The 12,731-nt window shown below is 53.7% G+C and overlaps 1 protein-coding gene across 8 annotated transcripts in view; it reads left to right on the top strand.

Annotated features, from left to right (window-relative positions):
• Positions 1–7,169, top strand: part of MARCHF10 (membrane associated ring-CH-type finger 10) — an 83,034-nt gene extending 75,865 nt beyond the window's left edge. For 6 of the 8 annotated variants that reach the window (XM_042966428.1, XM_042966426.1, XM_042966424.1 and 3 more), the window contains one exon: positions 6,702–7,169. In XM_042966428.1, coding sequence (XP_042822362.1) covers positions 6,702–6,848 — 147 coding nt within the window. In that variant the 3' untranslated portion in view covers positions 6,849–7,169. Of the gene's footprint in view, positions 1–3,224; positions 3,268–6,701 lie in introns of all 8 variants that reach the window. The other 2 variants (XM_042966431.1, XM_042966430.1) reach the window with 1 other exon arrangement.
• The last annotated feature ends 5,562 nt before the right edge of the window (positions 7,170–12,731 follow it).

Raw genomic sequence — 12,731 nt, 5'->3', positions numbered from 1 at the left:
TTGGTGGTGTCTCATTAAGACACCCAGTGATGAATCCTTGCCCATGGCAATGATCATTCACTCACTCTCTCATCCATGCCCTGGCTTGTTTCTGGTGCCGAGATGGGAATCAGGGGAAGTGGGCACCTGACATGACGCCATGTTGTCCCATTCTGACCAAGCTGGAAGATGAGACTCACATATTTATAAAGACTGGAAATAACTGGAAAGTGGCACTTGGTCAAGAGAACCAGTGGATCCAGTGAATTTCTAGAGGCTGTGAATTACCAAGATCTTCCCTGGCTGGGACTTCTGGGGTTTCCAGTGATCCCATAAACAAACAATTTGTCTCCCTCATGAGGTTGTGTTACTTGAAGGCAAAGCCGGGCCTTCTACACCTGTCTGATGATCTGGGCATACAGTGAACCAATCATATTTGATGATCATGTCACAGGCACTGTGGACGCCAGGGGCATTGAGTGATTACCAAAATGCTAAATGACTGCAAATGAGGACATGGTCTCCTGGGGGGCGGGGGTGGGGGACGGTGGTGGTCACTGGCAGCTCCCTTGTGGAATTTTTATCTCTCTTTGTGCCCCACAAACCTCCAGTGCCTAGAAAATGCCTGCCGCATAGTAGGTGCTCAGTAACCTTTGACGCTCAAATCAATGAACTAATAAACCAAAGCCTATTCTCTAGGAAGTGAGTTTTGAGTTATGTTTTGGAGAAAGTAGCACAAATTTGTGGAGCGTGAACAATATTCTAGGTAAAGGAACCCTCTCAAGTTCAAGGTATATATTTATCTATTCAAAGAATTTCTGTATGCCTACTACGTGCCAGGTTCTAAACTAAATTCTGGGAATACAAACTCCTTGCCTATAAGGGGCTCCGAGTCTGAAGAGAGATAAGCATGTAACCAAGAGTATCAAGAAATGTGCTTTACGATGGAAGAAGGAGCCAGATGCGGAAGCGCCCAGAGCAGTTAGGTCCCGGGAGGAACCACCCTTCTCACCCCTTCCTACCACTCCTTCTCCAGGACCAACTGTGCAGGCAGGGTCTTCAGAGACACAAACTAACGTTCCAAGAGGACTTGCTTTTAATCCAGTTGGGTTGTACCCTCTGCCATGGGCCTTCCCACTGCTTGAGAAGCCTCGTGCCAAAGCTGCTTCCCCCACCTGATCAGTTCAGGAGGTGATGTCCCAACCAAATCTTGGGGAGTTTAGCAGCTGGACAAGGGATGGTGGTGAGGGAAAGGGCATTCCATGCAGAAGGAAAGGCAGAGAGGCTCAGAGAAATGAGGAAGACTTGTATGTTTGAGAGAGTCGAGGAGAGGAGTGCGGCTGGAGCTGGCAGGAAGTGAGTGTGGAGGCGGAGGCAGGGAGCAGGGGCTGGAGGGTTTGTGTGCAGCTCTGGGAGGGTTTCTAGCCCCGGGCTGGCAGGCCAGGAGATTTGCATTTTTGAGCGAAAACTGCAGCAGCTACGTGGAGGGCGGGCAGCTGCTGCTGCAGTGGGATGGGTTAAGGGGGCCCAGGTGGGGGCACTGAAGACCGAAAGGGCACAGAGTGAGGTCCAGGCTGAAGGAAACAGTGACTGTTACTCTCTGCAAGGGCCCAGCAGGAAACTGGCCTTTTCTCCAAATGCTCGCGGTGGAAGCATCTCCAGAGAACACAGGACCCCATCAGCTGCCTGTTAAGCTGATGGGGACACAGGGCTGTCCTCTGTGGGGAAGCTAAATGGACTCGCCTTCCCTCACCTCCCTCCCTCTCAGTGCCCATGTGGGGTACTCCATTATTCAGGGCCTGTACCCCCAAAGTCCCCTGTCCTGGGCTCTCTCCTAGCCATAGGTTTTGTCAGTGTCGTGCTCTCCATTTCCTCAATGAAATGTACCTGTACCCTGAATCCCTCTCCCTGCTTGCCCAAGGCAGCTCCCCGATGCCCCAAAGTGCCGACCTCCATGGACTACGTCAAACCATAGAAAGAATCTCGGTCCATGAGCTAAAAGGCAAAGAGCAGAAGGGACCCCGGGCCTTTCAGGGATCATGACGGTGCCTGTGTCCTCCTGGAGTGAGCACCCGCCCTGGTTTCCTGCCCCGGGTGTGCTGTATTAACATTTCACCTGTAGGGAAACTTCCACCTGTGTGAAACTGGGAGGAGGGGCAGGGAATGCAGCCGCTGGCCTGGGAGGCGGGCAGGGTCTTGAAGGAGCTCTGAAACCCCACCGGCCCATTCACGTGTGAGGCCACAGGGACTTTCTCCAGGTCCTCCCATTCACACTGTTCGTAGAAAACCCCAAACTCTTGCCTCAAAGGACCAAGTCTACCCAAAATATTTGAGGCCCAGGCTTGGCCCTCATTTGGGGAAACTTCCCTGCTCACCCAGAAGGCATTTCCTTGAGGAATGAGGCCTGGTTAATATAGATGCGGTCACCTGGCTCTGAGTCTAGGCTGGGATGTGGCCGGCTCAGCAGGAGGGCATGGGAGCTGCGGATAGCTCAGTCCTGGCGTATAATTTACCCCGTACCCAGGACTGCTACTTAGGACAGAGTCCATCCTTCTCCTGCCCTCCCCCTAGTCTGCGGGTGACAGGGACCCAGGGGCCAACGCTGCCTCCACAATGGCCAGCAGTTGCCCTAGGAACAGTGTCTGGCACCCCTCGTTTTGTCCTCCAGCCTGTCACAAAGCCCCTCTTCTGCTGGGGGGAAGACCACCAGCCCTTCCGCACAGGAGCCACATCCTTGCAGCCTGGCACAATGGGCTCCCACGGAGTACACAGTGTTTCTCATTGTGGCATAAAATGCCATAAAGTCAGAACAAAGAGGGAGCCCAGAGCCTTGATGGGCCTGCTGCTTCCTGCCGGGCAGAGAATACAACCGATTGTTTAAAAGCCAGTGGTGAGGCAAGTGGCCAATTAGCACGGCCTTCACCCCCACTGGCTTGTAGATGATTCGGGCCATCCAGAATGGGATTCTGCTACTCAGATCAATTGCTGAAAGGAAGCAAGTCTGCGCACACATGGCCAAATTTAGAAGCCCTGAACCAGCAAAGGTGACCTGGGTCGTGGCCGCCGGTGTCTTTAGGAGAGGCTAAGCCCTGCGGGTGAATATCAACACTGCCCTTGGCACCTCTGCCCCTTTAAGGTGATGTAAGGGAGTCCTAGGACATTCCTGAGAGCGGGGAATTATACATCTGTTCACAATTGCTTTGGAGAAAAAAAAAATTCATTTTTCATTGTCTTCTTTCTCATAGTTGTCAAGAAATTACCCACAACCCAGACCGGAAGAAAATGAAAGTAGGTTTGGGGGTCAGTCCTGCCATCTTGAGGGTGTTTTTGTTAACTTACTCTTTTTCCCCCGTGGCTGTGTTGAACCTCATACTGTGGAAGGAAGTAATGACCACCACCCAGAGGCAAAAATAACCCCACCAAGCCTGGGAAAGTCTAGCTGCAGCAGTCAGGAAAGCGAGTCCGAGTAGGCTGGAGGCACAGCAGATAAGAATTTTAACTCATCCTGAAATCAAGGACAAGGGCCAGCCAAAGGGAAGATGGTATGGTCAGGCGGGCTCCGGAGGGCTGGCTGCAGGCTTTTTTTCCCTTCGCCTTTGCTGGGATTTTCCAGTATCCGGTACTTGGGGAGCCTCCTGGGTTATCTTCTAAACCCTGGAAGGGAGCTGTTTAGCCATCACGGGAAGGGACCATGTTCATTCACGGGCTAGTGGCTGTCCTGGATCCTCTCACCACGCGGTCCAGTCAGGGGGCTCAGCCGGATACGGAGGCTGAACGAGGACAGCAGGTCTCCCGAGAAAGGTCCCACAAAGGAGGCAGCACAGCTGTCTTCCAACAGGTTCGTTATCCCATTAAAAAAAGAAAAGGAAAACAAACAAACAAACACCCCACCACACGGAAGAAAATGTGCTTAATTAAAGCAGGAGGGTTTACAGCCAGACTCAGGAAGGATTCCTCCATCAGCAGGGAGAACGAACGTTACCGTGGACTGAGGCGGGTGTGACAATCCCATCTCCAGAAGTTCTTCAGGGGAGAAATTTTACAATCGCCCGCCCTAAGGCAGGTGGAAGGTTTAGAACGACGATTCCCACACTGGCCTCGCCATCCGAATCACCTGGGCGATTTACCAAAAGGGCAGGTTCCTGGGCCCCTCCCAGGGGTTCGGATTCAGACGGTGGGGTGGACCCCCGGGGATCCCGACGCGGCCGATCGCGGCGATGCTTTGGGGAACCCCGACCAGCTCAAAGCCCCGCAGGGTGGGGCCCGGATTCCGACCCCAGAGAACCCAATTTATTATTCGGGGCACGCAGCTCTGACAACCCGGGCTGACCGTTCTCAGGGACGCGGGGAGGAGACGCTTCCCTCCGTTCACAAAAGGAGCCCAGAGCGCGCCACGGTGTCCCCCCCGCGTCCCCTGGCGCCCTCGCCAGGTCCCGGGGCCGTTCGGGGCCCCGCCTCCCGGCCCTGCCGCCTGGGCCCACCCGGAGCCGCTGCTCCCCCTGCGGCAGCCGGGAAGGGAGCGTGGAGATTTAGAAAAGACCTTTGTGTCTCGGGGAAAGCGCCTCTGCGCCTCGCTCGCAGGTCCCAGCGGCAGCCTTCGGCGAGAGCCCCTGCTCCGAATGGGCGCGGCCGGGAGCCGACCTCGGGCGCCTGGGCCCGCGCTCCGGCCGGGGAGGAGGGGTGGTGGGCCGCGGCTCCGGGCAGGGCGGCGGAGGCGCCCCTCCCAGCGCCCCCGCCCCGGAGGCTCTAACCGGTCCCGGGAAACCCGCGGCCCGCGCGCGATGGCTGGGCTGGGCTGGGCTGGGCTGGGCGGGGGCGACCCCTAGTGCCCAGCGCGGGCCGCTGTCGCCCTGCGGTCCCGGGGACGCAGCCTTTCCCCGGGGGTCTGGGGGCCTCCTCGCCCGGGCCGCAGGGGAGCCTGCCCTCTCTGGAGAGAGGGGGAAGAGCATCCCTGGGGCTCTGCTTAAAAAAAAAAAAAAAAAAAAAAAAAAAAAAAAGAGTCTCCACCGAGACTTGCGGGAGCCCTCCCTGCAAGTGCCTGGCGCTGCGCTGCTGCCCCCCTGCGTCGCTCAGAGGCAGATGGTCCCGCTGATCGTCACTTGCCCTCCCCTCTTCAGGAAGCTGGGACTAGCTGTAGGATCTGCCCCAACGCGGGGCAGCCAATGCTCCCCTGGAAATGCGGGTCTAGGCCTTCTCTCCCTGCACCATCCCAGACACTGGGGATACAGCCCGGGTGGAAGAGGGCCCTGCACAGAGGGGCTATCTTGGCACGCTGGTCAGGTGCCGCGCTTGCCTAGCTTCCGGCCGGGGCCACAATCAAGACCCAGACAAGCCGGGGCAGCCAGAGGCAGACAGATGCACATGCCTCTGGTCCTCCTCCGGCCACACTCTCCTTTGCTCCCCAGCAGCCTGGCATGGCTCAACTGGTCGGGAGCACTTTTTAAAGTTGGGTTGCCAGAGCTGAGTCACAGCTGCCCTAGCTCAGTTCAGGTAAAAAGGGAGGAAAAAGATGAAACATCGGGGCCCACCAGGTGGCACAAGGAGATGCCAACCTCTCTGGGGCTCCGTGGTGCCCATGCCAGGCTTCTCACTGGGTTCCCCCCTCCCCTGGATCTGGAGCACACAAATGCCACCGGCAGCACTGAGGTAAAAGCAGCTTCGGAGAGTTCCTGGGTGGGTGTGCCCAAGTTCCACCACTTGCCATATGGCTCTGTGACCCAGCCCCCCCCCCCCCCTGCCAACAGGCACTTCACAAATGACTGACACAAATGACTGTCACCACAGCCAAGTCCAAGGCCTGGGAGGGGAACTATGCCTCCTGTAGCCAGCTGTACCGGTGTGGACAGGTGCAGCCTTGAGGGTCTTCAGGCCAAAGGCTGGGCCAGACCACCTCACCCCCATAGACGCAAGTCTAGGCAACTAGCTTTGGGGGAAAGAACAGGATAGGCCAGGGCACAGGGGCAGCTCATGGGGCTGGAGCTTCCTTGTAGCACAGGCAGAGGCAGAGAGGGTCCAGGATGTCAATTAATCCTGCTCCCTGCCCTTCTTCAGTGGTTTCCAGATAAGTCAGGGAGCACTCCTGATGCCAACGGGAAAAGTATTCTGAGAACAAGAGTTCCCCCAAGAATAAAGACAACTCCCCCATACTCCCCCTCTTCCCCGGGGCCCCCACTGCCACCCCACTGCCTCTTTGCTCCCTGTCTTCCCATCCCAGGACCCTCTACCTCCAGACATTTGCTCTCTGAAAGATTTCTTAAAGACCTAGGTCAACCCTCTCCCCATTCCCCCACCCAGCAAGGAAGTAGAGGTTTATGTGGAGGCATTGCCCTGAGAGGCAGCAAGGCTCCTCTGGGGATTCACCCTGCAAACATCTGCAGCACCAGGTCAGGCGAGGATGTGCTTTTGTGGAGGGGCTTACAGTCCCCTCTGCCCTGGCCTGGCTGGAAGCCCCGAGGGGCATTCGAGGATTCCCCGGACAGCGGGCCCTTATCCACGCTGTTGCCGGCACTGCAGCGAGACAGAGAGAGAGAGAGAGAGAGAGAGAGAGAGAGAGAGAGAGTGTGTGTGTGTGTGTGTGTGTGTGTGTGTTTGTATGCGTGCGCGCAAATGCCCGGGCACAGGTGCTGGGGTGGGGGCAGGAGGGGAAGCCCAGTCACACCCTGGTTGACAGAGCTCGCTGTCCACTATGGCTCCACAGCCTGAGACGCCTTCTTACTTTCCAGATTCCGAGCTGGGGGATGGAAATGATAGCAACGGCCACGTTGTCTAGCAAGGGAGCTGGCCCTGGAGCTCTGCAAAGACATCGCCCCACAGCCGCTTCTTCTACATCCCCGTATGCCTCCTTTCCTCCTCCTCCTCCTCTTTACTGAAACGGAAACCAAAGTGTTTACATTACCGTTTTCCGCTCGTGCCCCTCTCTTCTCGGGGTCTGGCCCGAGCAATACAGACGGCAGCAGCGACCGGCGCAGCCCCAGTGCAGTCCCAGACAGCGCAAGCCAAGCAGCCCGGGGCTTGTTGGGTCCCTGCAGGTGGCCCCGCTGCTGGCTCAGCCAGAAGCCCAGGTGACCCAGCAGCCCTGCCAGCCCAGCAGCCCGGGGGGCCCTCTGCTGAGGGCACCTGGTCAGGCCTCACTCCATGCTGAGTGGAATTGAGCCACATCCTCAGTAAACGGACTTAATTCACCCAGCTTCCTTTTGTGTGTGTGTGTGTGTTTTGTTTTTTGTTTTGGTCTCTTTGCACAAAGGCTCAGGGCCTCAAACTTGGGGGACAGGGAAGCATATCTCACCCCTCTCCCCACCTCCACCTCTCCTTGCTCCCCACCATCACGGTGACATGTCCTGGACCCTGTGGACTGTGACAGGCTGAATGGCCAGCAGCCCCTGTAGTACCTACTTAGGTCGGGCTTGGTGTGTGGACTCCATACAACTCTCCTATTGACACCGTAGGGCCCAAAGACTAGGCCAACATGTGAGGTTAAGAAAAAAAAAAAAAAAGGTCAGGGGTGCCTGGGTGGCTCAGTCAATTTAGTATCTGACTTCAGCTCAGGTCATGATCTTGCGGTTCATGAGTTCGAGCCCCACATCAGGCTCTGTGCTGATAGACCAGAGCCTGGAGCCTGCTGCAGATTCTGTGTCTCCCTCTCTCTCTGTCCCTCCCCTCCTCACGCACACTCTTTCTCTCTCTCTCAAATATAAATATTAAAAAAAATTAAAAGCTCAGAGAAGGTTTGTGTGCATATGAGAGAGGGACAAAGGTCAAAAAAATAATAAAAGATGGTGGGAATGAAGTTCTAATACATGTAAAAGCATGATGCTAAGTGAAGGAAGCCAGGCACAAAAGACAACACTGTACGATTCTATTTACACACAATTTCTAGAAAAGGCAAAACTATAGAGATAGATCAGGAGTGGCAGGATTGGGACCAGAAGGAGAGACTGTCTACACACGGGCTCAAGAGGATCTGGGTGAGGAGGCTGCTCTAAAGCTGGGTCCTGGGTGATGCTTCCACAGCTGGACAAATTTACTAACGCTCATCGACCTGGGTGCTCACAATGGATGAACTCTGTGGTATAACTGTAAAATACGCCTCAATAAATTTTCTCTAAAAATGGAGGAAAAGACAGAGAATGAGAGAGAAGAGGGAGAGAGAAAGGGAAAATGAGAAGAAAGAGGTATGTCTCCCTCCTACCTTCCAAGACCAGGAGCAGCCATTGCAGATTTTGCCACAAAGACGGGGTCACCTGAGATGAGTGACGGTGCCGGCAGGGTTTTAGGAAATCTGAGTTCTGACTGAATTCCCTCAAAATCTTGTCCATCCCTGACACGATCCAGTTAAAGTGACTCTATTACTGCAAGCTGGTGGGTGTGGCCAGGCAGCCTAGCTCCAAGAGCTGAGAGCAAAGCGCAGGGACGCCTTTGAATGTTAATAGAATCTACAAGAGCCATTCCAGTTGAAAATATCTCCCTGATGTAAATAAAACTCCTAAAACCTCAAATTCTTCCATTCACAAATGCAGCCTCAAGCCCTAATCATTCTATGAGAAAATGGGCCTTTATTTTTCAACTGCACTCAAAGGTTGACTCAAGACTAAAGAATTGGTCCAGGAGCCAATACTGAGAAATGTCTAAGAAGGAACAATACATATTTAAAAAAAAAAAAAAAAGTTTTAGGGTGCCTGGGTGGCTCAGTCAGTTGAGTGTCCGACATTTGACTTTGGTTCAGGTCATGATTCTAGGGTCATGGGATGGAGCTCTGAGTCAGGCTCTGTGCTGAGCGAGGAGCCTGCTTAAGATTCTCTCTCTCGGGTGCCTGGGTGGCTCAGCCGGTTAAGTGTCCGACTTCAGCTCAGGTCATGATCTCCCAGTTTGTGAGTTCGAGCCCCATATAAGGCTCTGTGCTGACAGCTCGAGCCTGGAGCCTGCTTCGGATTCTGGGTCTCCCTCTCTCTCTGCCCCTCCCCCACTCATGCTCTGTCTCTGTCTCTCAAAAATAAATACATGTTAAAAAAAATAAAAAAAAAAGATTCTCTCCTCTCTCCTCCTCACCTCTGCCCCTCTCCCCGAATTGTGCTCTCTTTCTCTCTAAAATAAAAAATAAATAAGTTTTGTAGAGAGCTTGATGGAATCTGAGGTGGCCGTATAAACATTGACAGGCCCAATCCACTATAAGATGGGACAGTGTTTGAGGCAGCTACCCTGAGATTGTCACAGGTTTACACCAGCCAACACTGACTTTTTGAAAACTATTTCAAGGATTTACCCTCCTCGGGTGCCTCAGAGTGCCTCCTCTGAGGTCTCAGTGGGAAAGACACAGCAGAACTAATATCTACCTGCACCATTAATTCAACATTGCTGTGGCCCAGGGCTCCACTGATGGGGCTTCTCATGGCCTGAGGTGCCTCAAGGATCAAGTGTCATTTATTAAAAGACCCTGGTGAAAAGGGCTACATTGCCCCTTTCTAACTGAGTAAATATTGTCAAAATGTATTAGAGGTTGAGACACAGTAGATGGAACGTGGATTAAAAACAAAACAAAACAAAACCTTTGCCTTCACCATGACCCTCAAACATTTATCAACCATCAACCATTTGCCAGGCTGTAAGGACACACAGAAAACAAATGATGCCCGCCCCCTAGGAACATAGCCTTTCTGGGGCAATAGGATATATACAGAAAAAGTCAAATCAAGGTAATATAGATGCCACCCATAGAGCACTTTCTAGAAGCTGGGCCTGGGGACTCACAATAAGCTTGTGAGGCAGATATTACTAACCTCACATTACTTGAGAGGAAACTTGTAGTAGGGTTCCCCAGGGAAACAGAACCAATAAGGTATATTTATAAATATATGGAAAGAGATTCATTATGAAGGATTGGCTCACGCAATGACGGAGGCTGAGAAGTCCTGCCATCTACCACATGCAAACTGAAGTGCCAGTGAAGTCTGTGAGGTAGTTCTAGTTCAAACCTGAAGGCCAGGGGTGCCTGGCTGGCTCAGTCGGTGGAGTGTGTGACTCTTGATCTTAGGGTTGTGGGTTCAAGCCCCATGTTGGATGTAAAGATTACTTAAAAATAAGAATCAGAAAGAAAGAAAGAAAGAAAGAAAGAAAGAGAAAAAAAAATCACCAAAAACTGAACGCCTAAGATCCAGAAAGGCTTATTTTTGAGGGCAGGAGAAGACGAATGTTCTAGCCAAAGCAGAGAGAACATTCACCCTTCCTCTGCCTTTTTGTTGTTTTCAGGCCCTCAACAGATAGGGTGATGACCACCCACCCTGGAGAAGGAGATATTCTTTACTCGGTCGACCCATTCAAATGCTACTCTTTTCCAGAAACACAGACACACTCAGAAGTAACACTTTTCCAGCTATCTGGGTATCCTTAGCCCAGTCGAATTGACCCATAAAATTAACCATCACAAACCTAACTTTGTGTGATGCACCAAAGTTTACAGGATGAAGTCTGTTGGCCAAGGCCGGGCTCCCAGACTGCCTAAGAGAGGGAGTAATATCCTTAACCAGCTCCAGGAGGGCCAAAGGTTCAGGGAAGGCTTGTGGAGGAGAAAAGGGCCTTGAAGGATGGTGGAGCTCAGGTAAGCAGAGAGGTGGTGGAGGGAGGGGCAGGTGGGGAGCACATACAAACATAGGGTATGGTGGGAGCCACTGGCTAGAAAGGGCTCATTGGGCAGGGGAGCTAGGGGACCCTGGGGCCAAGACGGGGAGCTGAGAGTCCACACATAGGCAGCAGGGAGCTTCCATAGTCACAACCCAGGCTGGCACAATGAGAGTAGGACCCAGAAGAACAGGCAGTAGGAAAGAGGGGAGCGCACCCTGTCACAACAGCACGTTGAATGAGTCAACTCCCACTGAGGAGGCGAATATGAGTTTTTAAATATCCCTAACCTTGTAAATGTCTAATATATCAACCGAGTCCCCACCTCATTTCTGTGTATTCCCTGCAATTCCGCACATCGTCCATTGTAACCCTCAGCCCTACCCCAGCCCAGGCTACCCACGTCTCCCTCCTCCACTGCCTTGGAAGGGCAAAAAGAAAACCGTCCTTCTCCACCCTTAAGCTCAAAATAGGCTTCTGAAACTCTAAGCAGAAATGATAGGTTGAGACAAAACTCTTGAGTCTCAGAGACTGGCTTCAAGATCCCAGGGGCTCTCTGTTCCCATGGCTGACTCTGCCACAATTCCTATAGAGCAGCCGGGGGCGGGGTGGGGAAGAGGTGACATGGCAAGTCCTCCCCTCTTGTGCCTCCATTCCTCACCTGTTCATGGTGTCTTGAAAGGATAAAATCAGTTAGTTCATGGCAAACAGAACAGGGCTGCACATAGTAAATACTCAATGAATATTTTGATTTTTACCATTATCATGGAGGAATGGCCTGTCTGAGGCAGTGTCCTGAGCCCCCTGCAGCCCCCGTATGGGGAAAGACACTGTCCAAAAGTTTCCCAAGTCCCAAAGAGAGATACACAAGGGCAAAAGAAGGGCATCTCTTCATCAACCAGCAGGGAACTGCAATGACTAGGGACCGTGTCGCTGGATACTCCAGAGGACCACAGAACTTAGAGGAGCCAGGGAGGAAAGGAGAAAACCGCCCAGTGGACCAGAAAGCCTTAGCCGAGCAGGATTCCCTGGAAACGGCTAAAACTAAACTTCCACCATCTGCTATCAGAAGATAGTCAATTTTTTGCATTGAGTGCCAGCGACGAATCCATTTCAAGGGGAGGGGGGCGGATGCCTGCTTACTGCTTAGCTCCTCTCCTCCCTCCAGGGCTGGCTGCCCGCCTGCTTTTCCGGACAAGGAAGGATTGAAATCACACCTCGGGTTGTGCCGACTCTGGTGGCAGTCAAGACTGAGGTCAGCCTTTTCCTGGGGCCTCTTGGCAGCCCTGAGCCCTATGATAAAGGCCTGAACGTCTGGGCACTTGGATCTCATTGTCCCCCCTTGAGGCCCCTCCCTTTTTCCTCTCCTTTCCCCCTCCTGCCCTTCTTTCTCCGGTCTGCCCTCAAGATGCAACTCTTTACCTTGTGCCTGTCACACACTGGAGCCCCAGTGCTCCAGGCAGCTTGGCAGGGCTCAGACAGCCCGTTCCAGGAAAGCCATGTGGTGTGGCTGGCTGGCTCCTCACCCCTGCGGCCTCATAGTGCTGCCCACTGGGCCAGCCCAGCTCTGCCAGGACACCTGGGAGGAGGCCATCTCTGCCTTGACAAGGAGAGGTTGTGAGAAAAGGCCTGACACTGTTCTCCGGAGGGCGGCCCCACTCTCCCGTTCATTCATGGATTCAGTGAGCTGTCACCGAACATCCAGGAGGCCAGAGCTGAGCCAGGTTAGCCCTGCAGGTGGAGGTTGGCCTCGGTGCCTGGCACACAGTGCCCTCGGCCAGGCCCACCGGGATGAGATCCTGCCGCCAGCAGAGAGGGAATGCAGAGGCGTCCTTAATGTTTATTGAATTGAAATGAACAGAAAGACAGGAGGTTCAGCGGACTCCATCAGAACCAGCACTGTTGAGAAGCCCGAGGGAAATGGCTGCTCCCGGCCCAGAGCCTTCTTCCTGCCCTGACAGAGAGCTGCCAGAGCCTACCCTTACCTTCCTCTGGGCCAGCAGGAGCCCCCAAGCATAAAGAACAAAGTCTACAGGGAGCCCCCAGGTGTCTGTGAAGTCCAGCGTTTAGCCGGGGAACAGGGCTCTGGCGAGAACAGCAGCCACCTGAGGGAAGGATAGAGGGGCCAGGATAGGTATTTC

The sequence above is a fragment of the Panthera tigris genome, chromosome E1 (assembly GCF_018350195.1).
Source record: "Panthera tigris isolate Pti1 chromosome E1, P.tigris_Pti1_mat1.1, whole genome shotgun sequence".
NCBI classification, from domain to species: Eukaryota; Metazoa; Chordata; class Mammalia; order Carnivora; family Felidae; genus Panthera; species Panthera tigris.
This window is presented reverse-complemented; position numbering and strand designations above follow the sequence as displayed.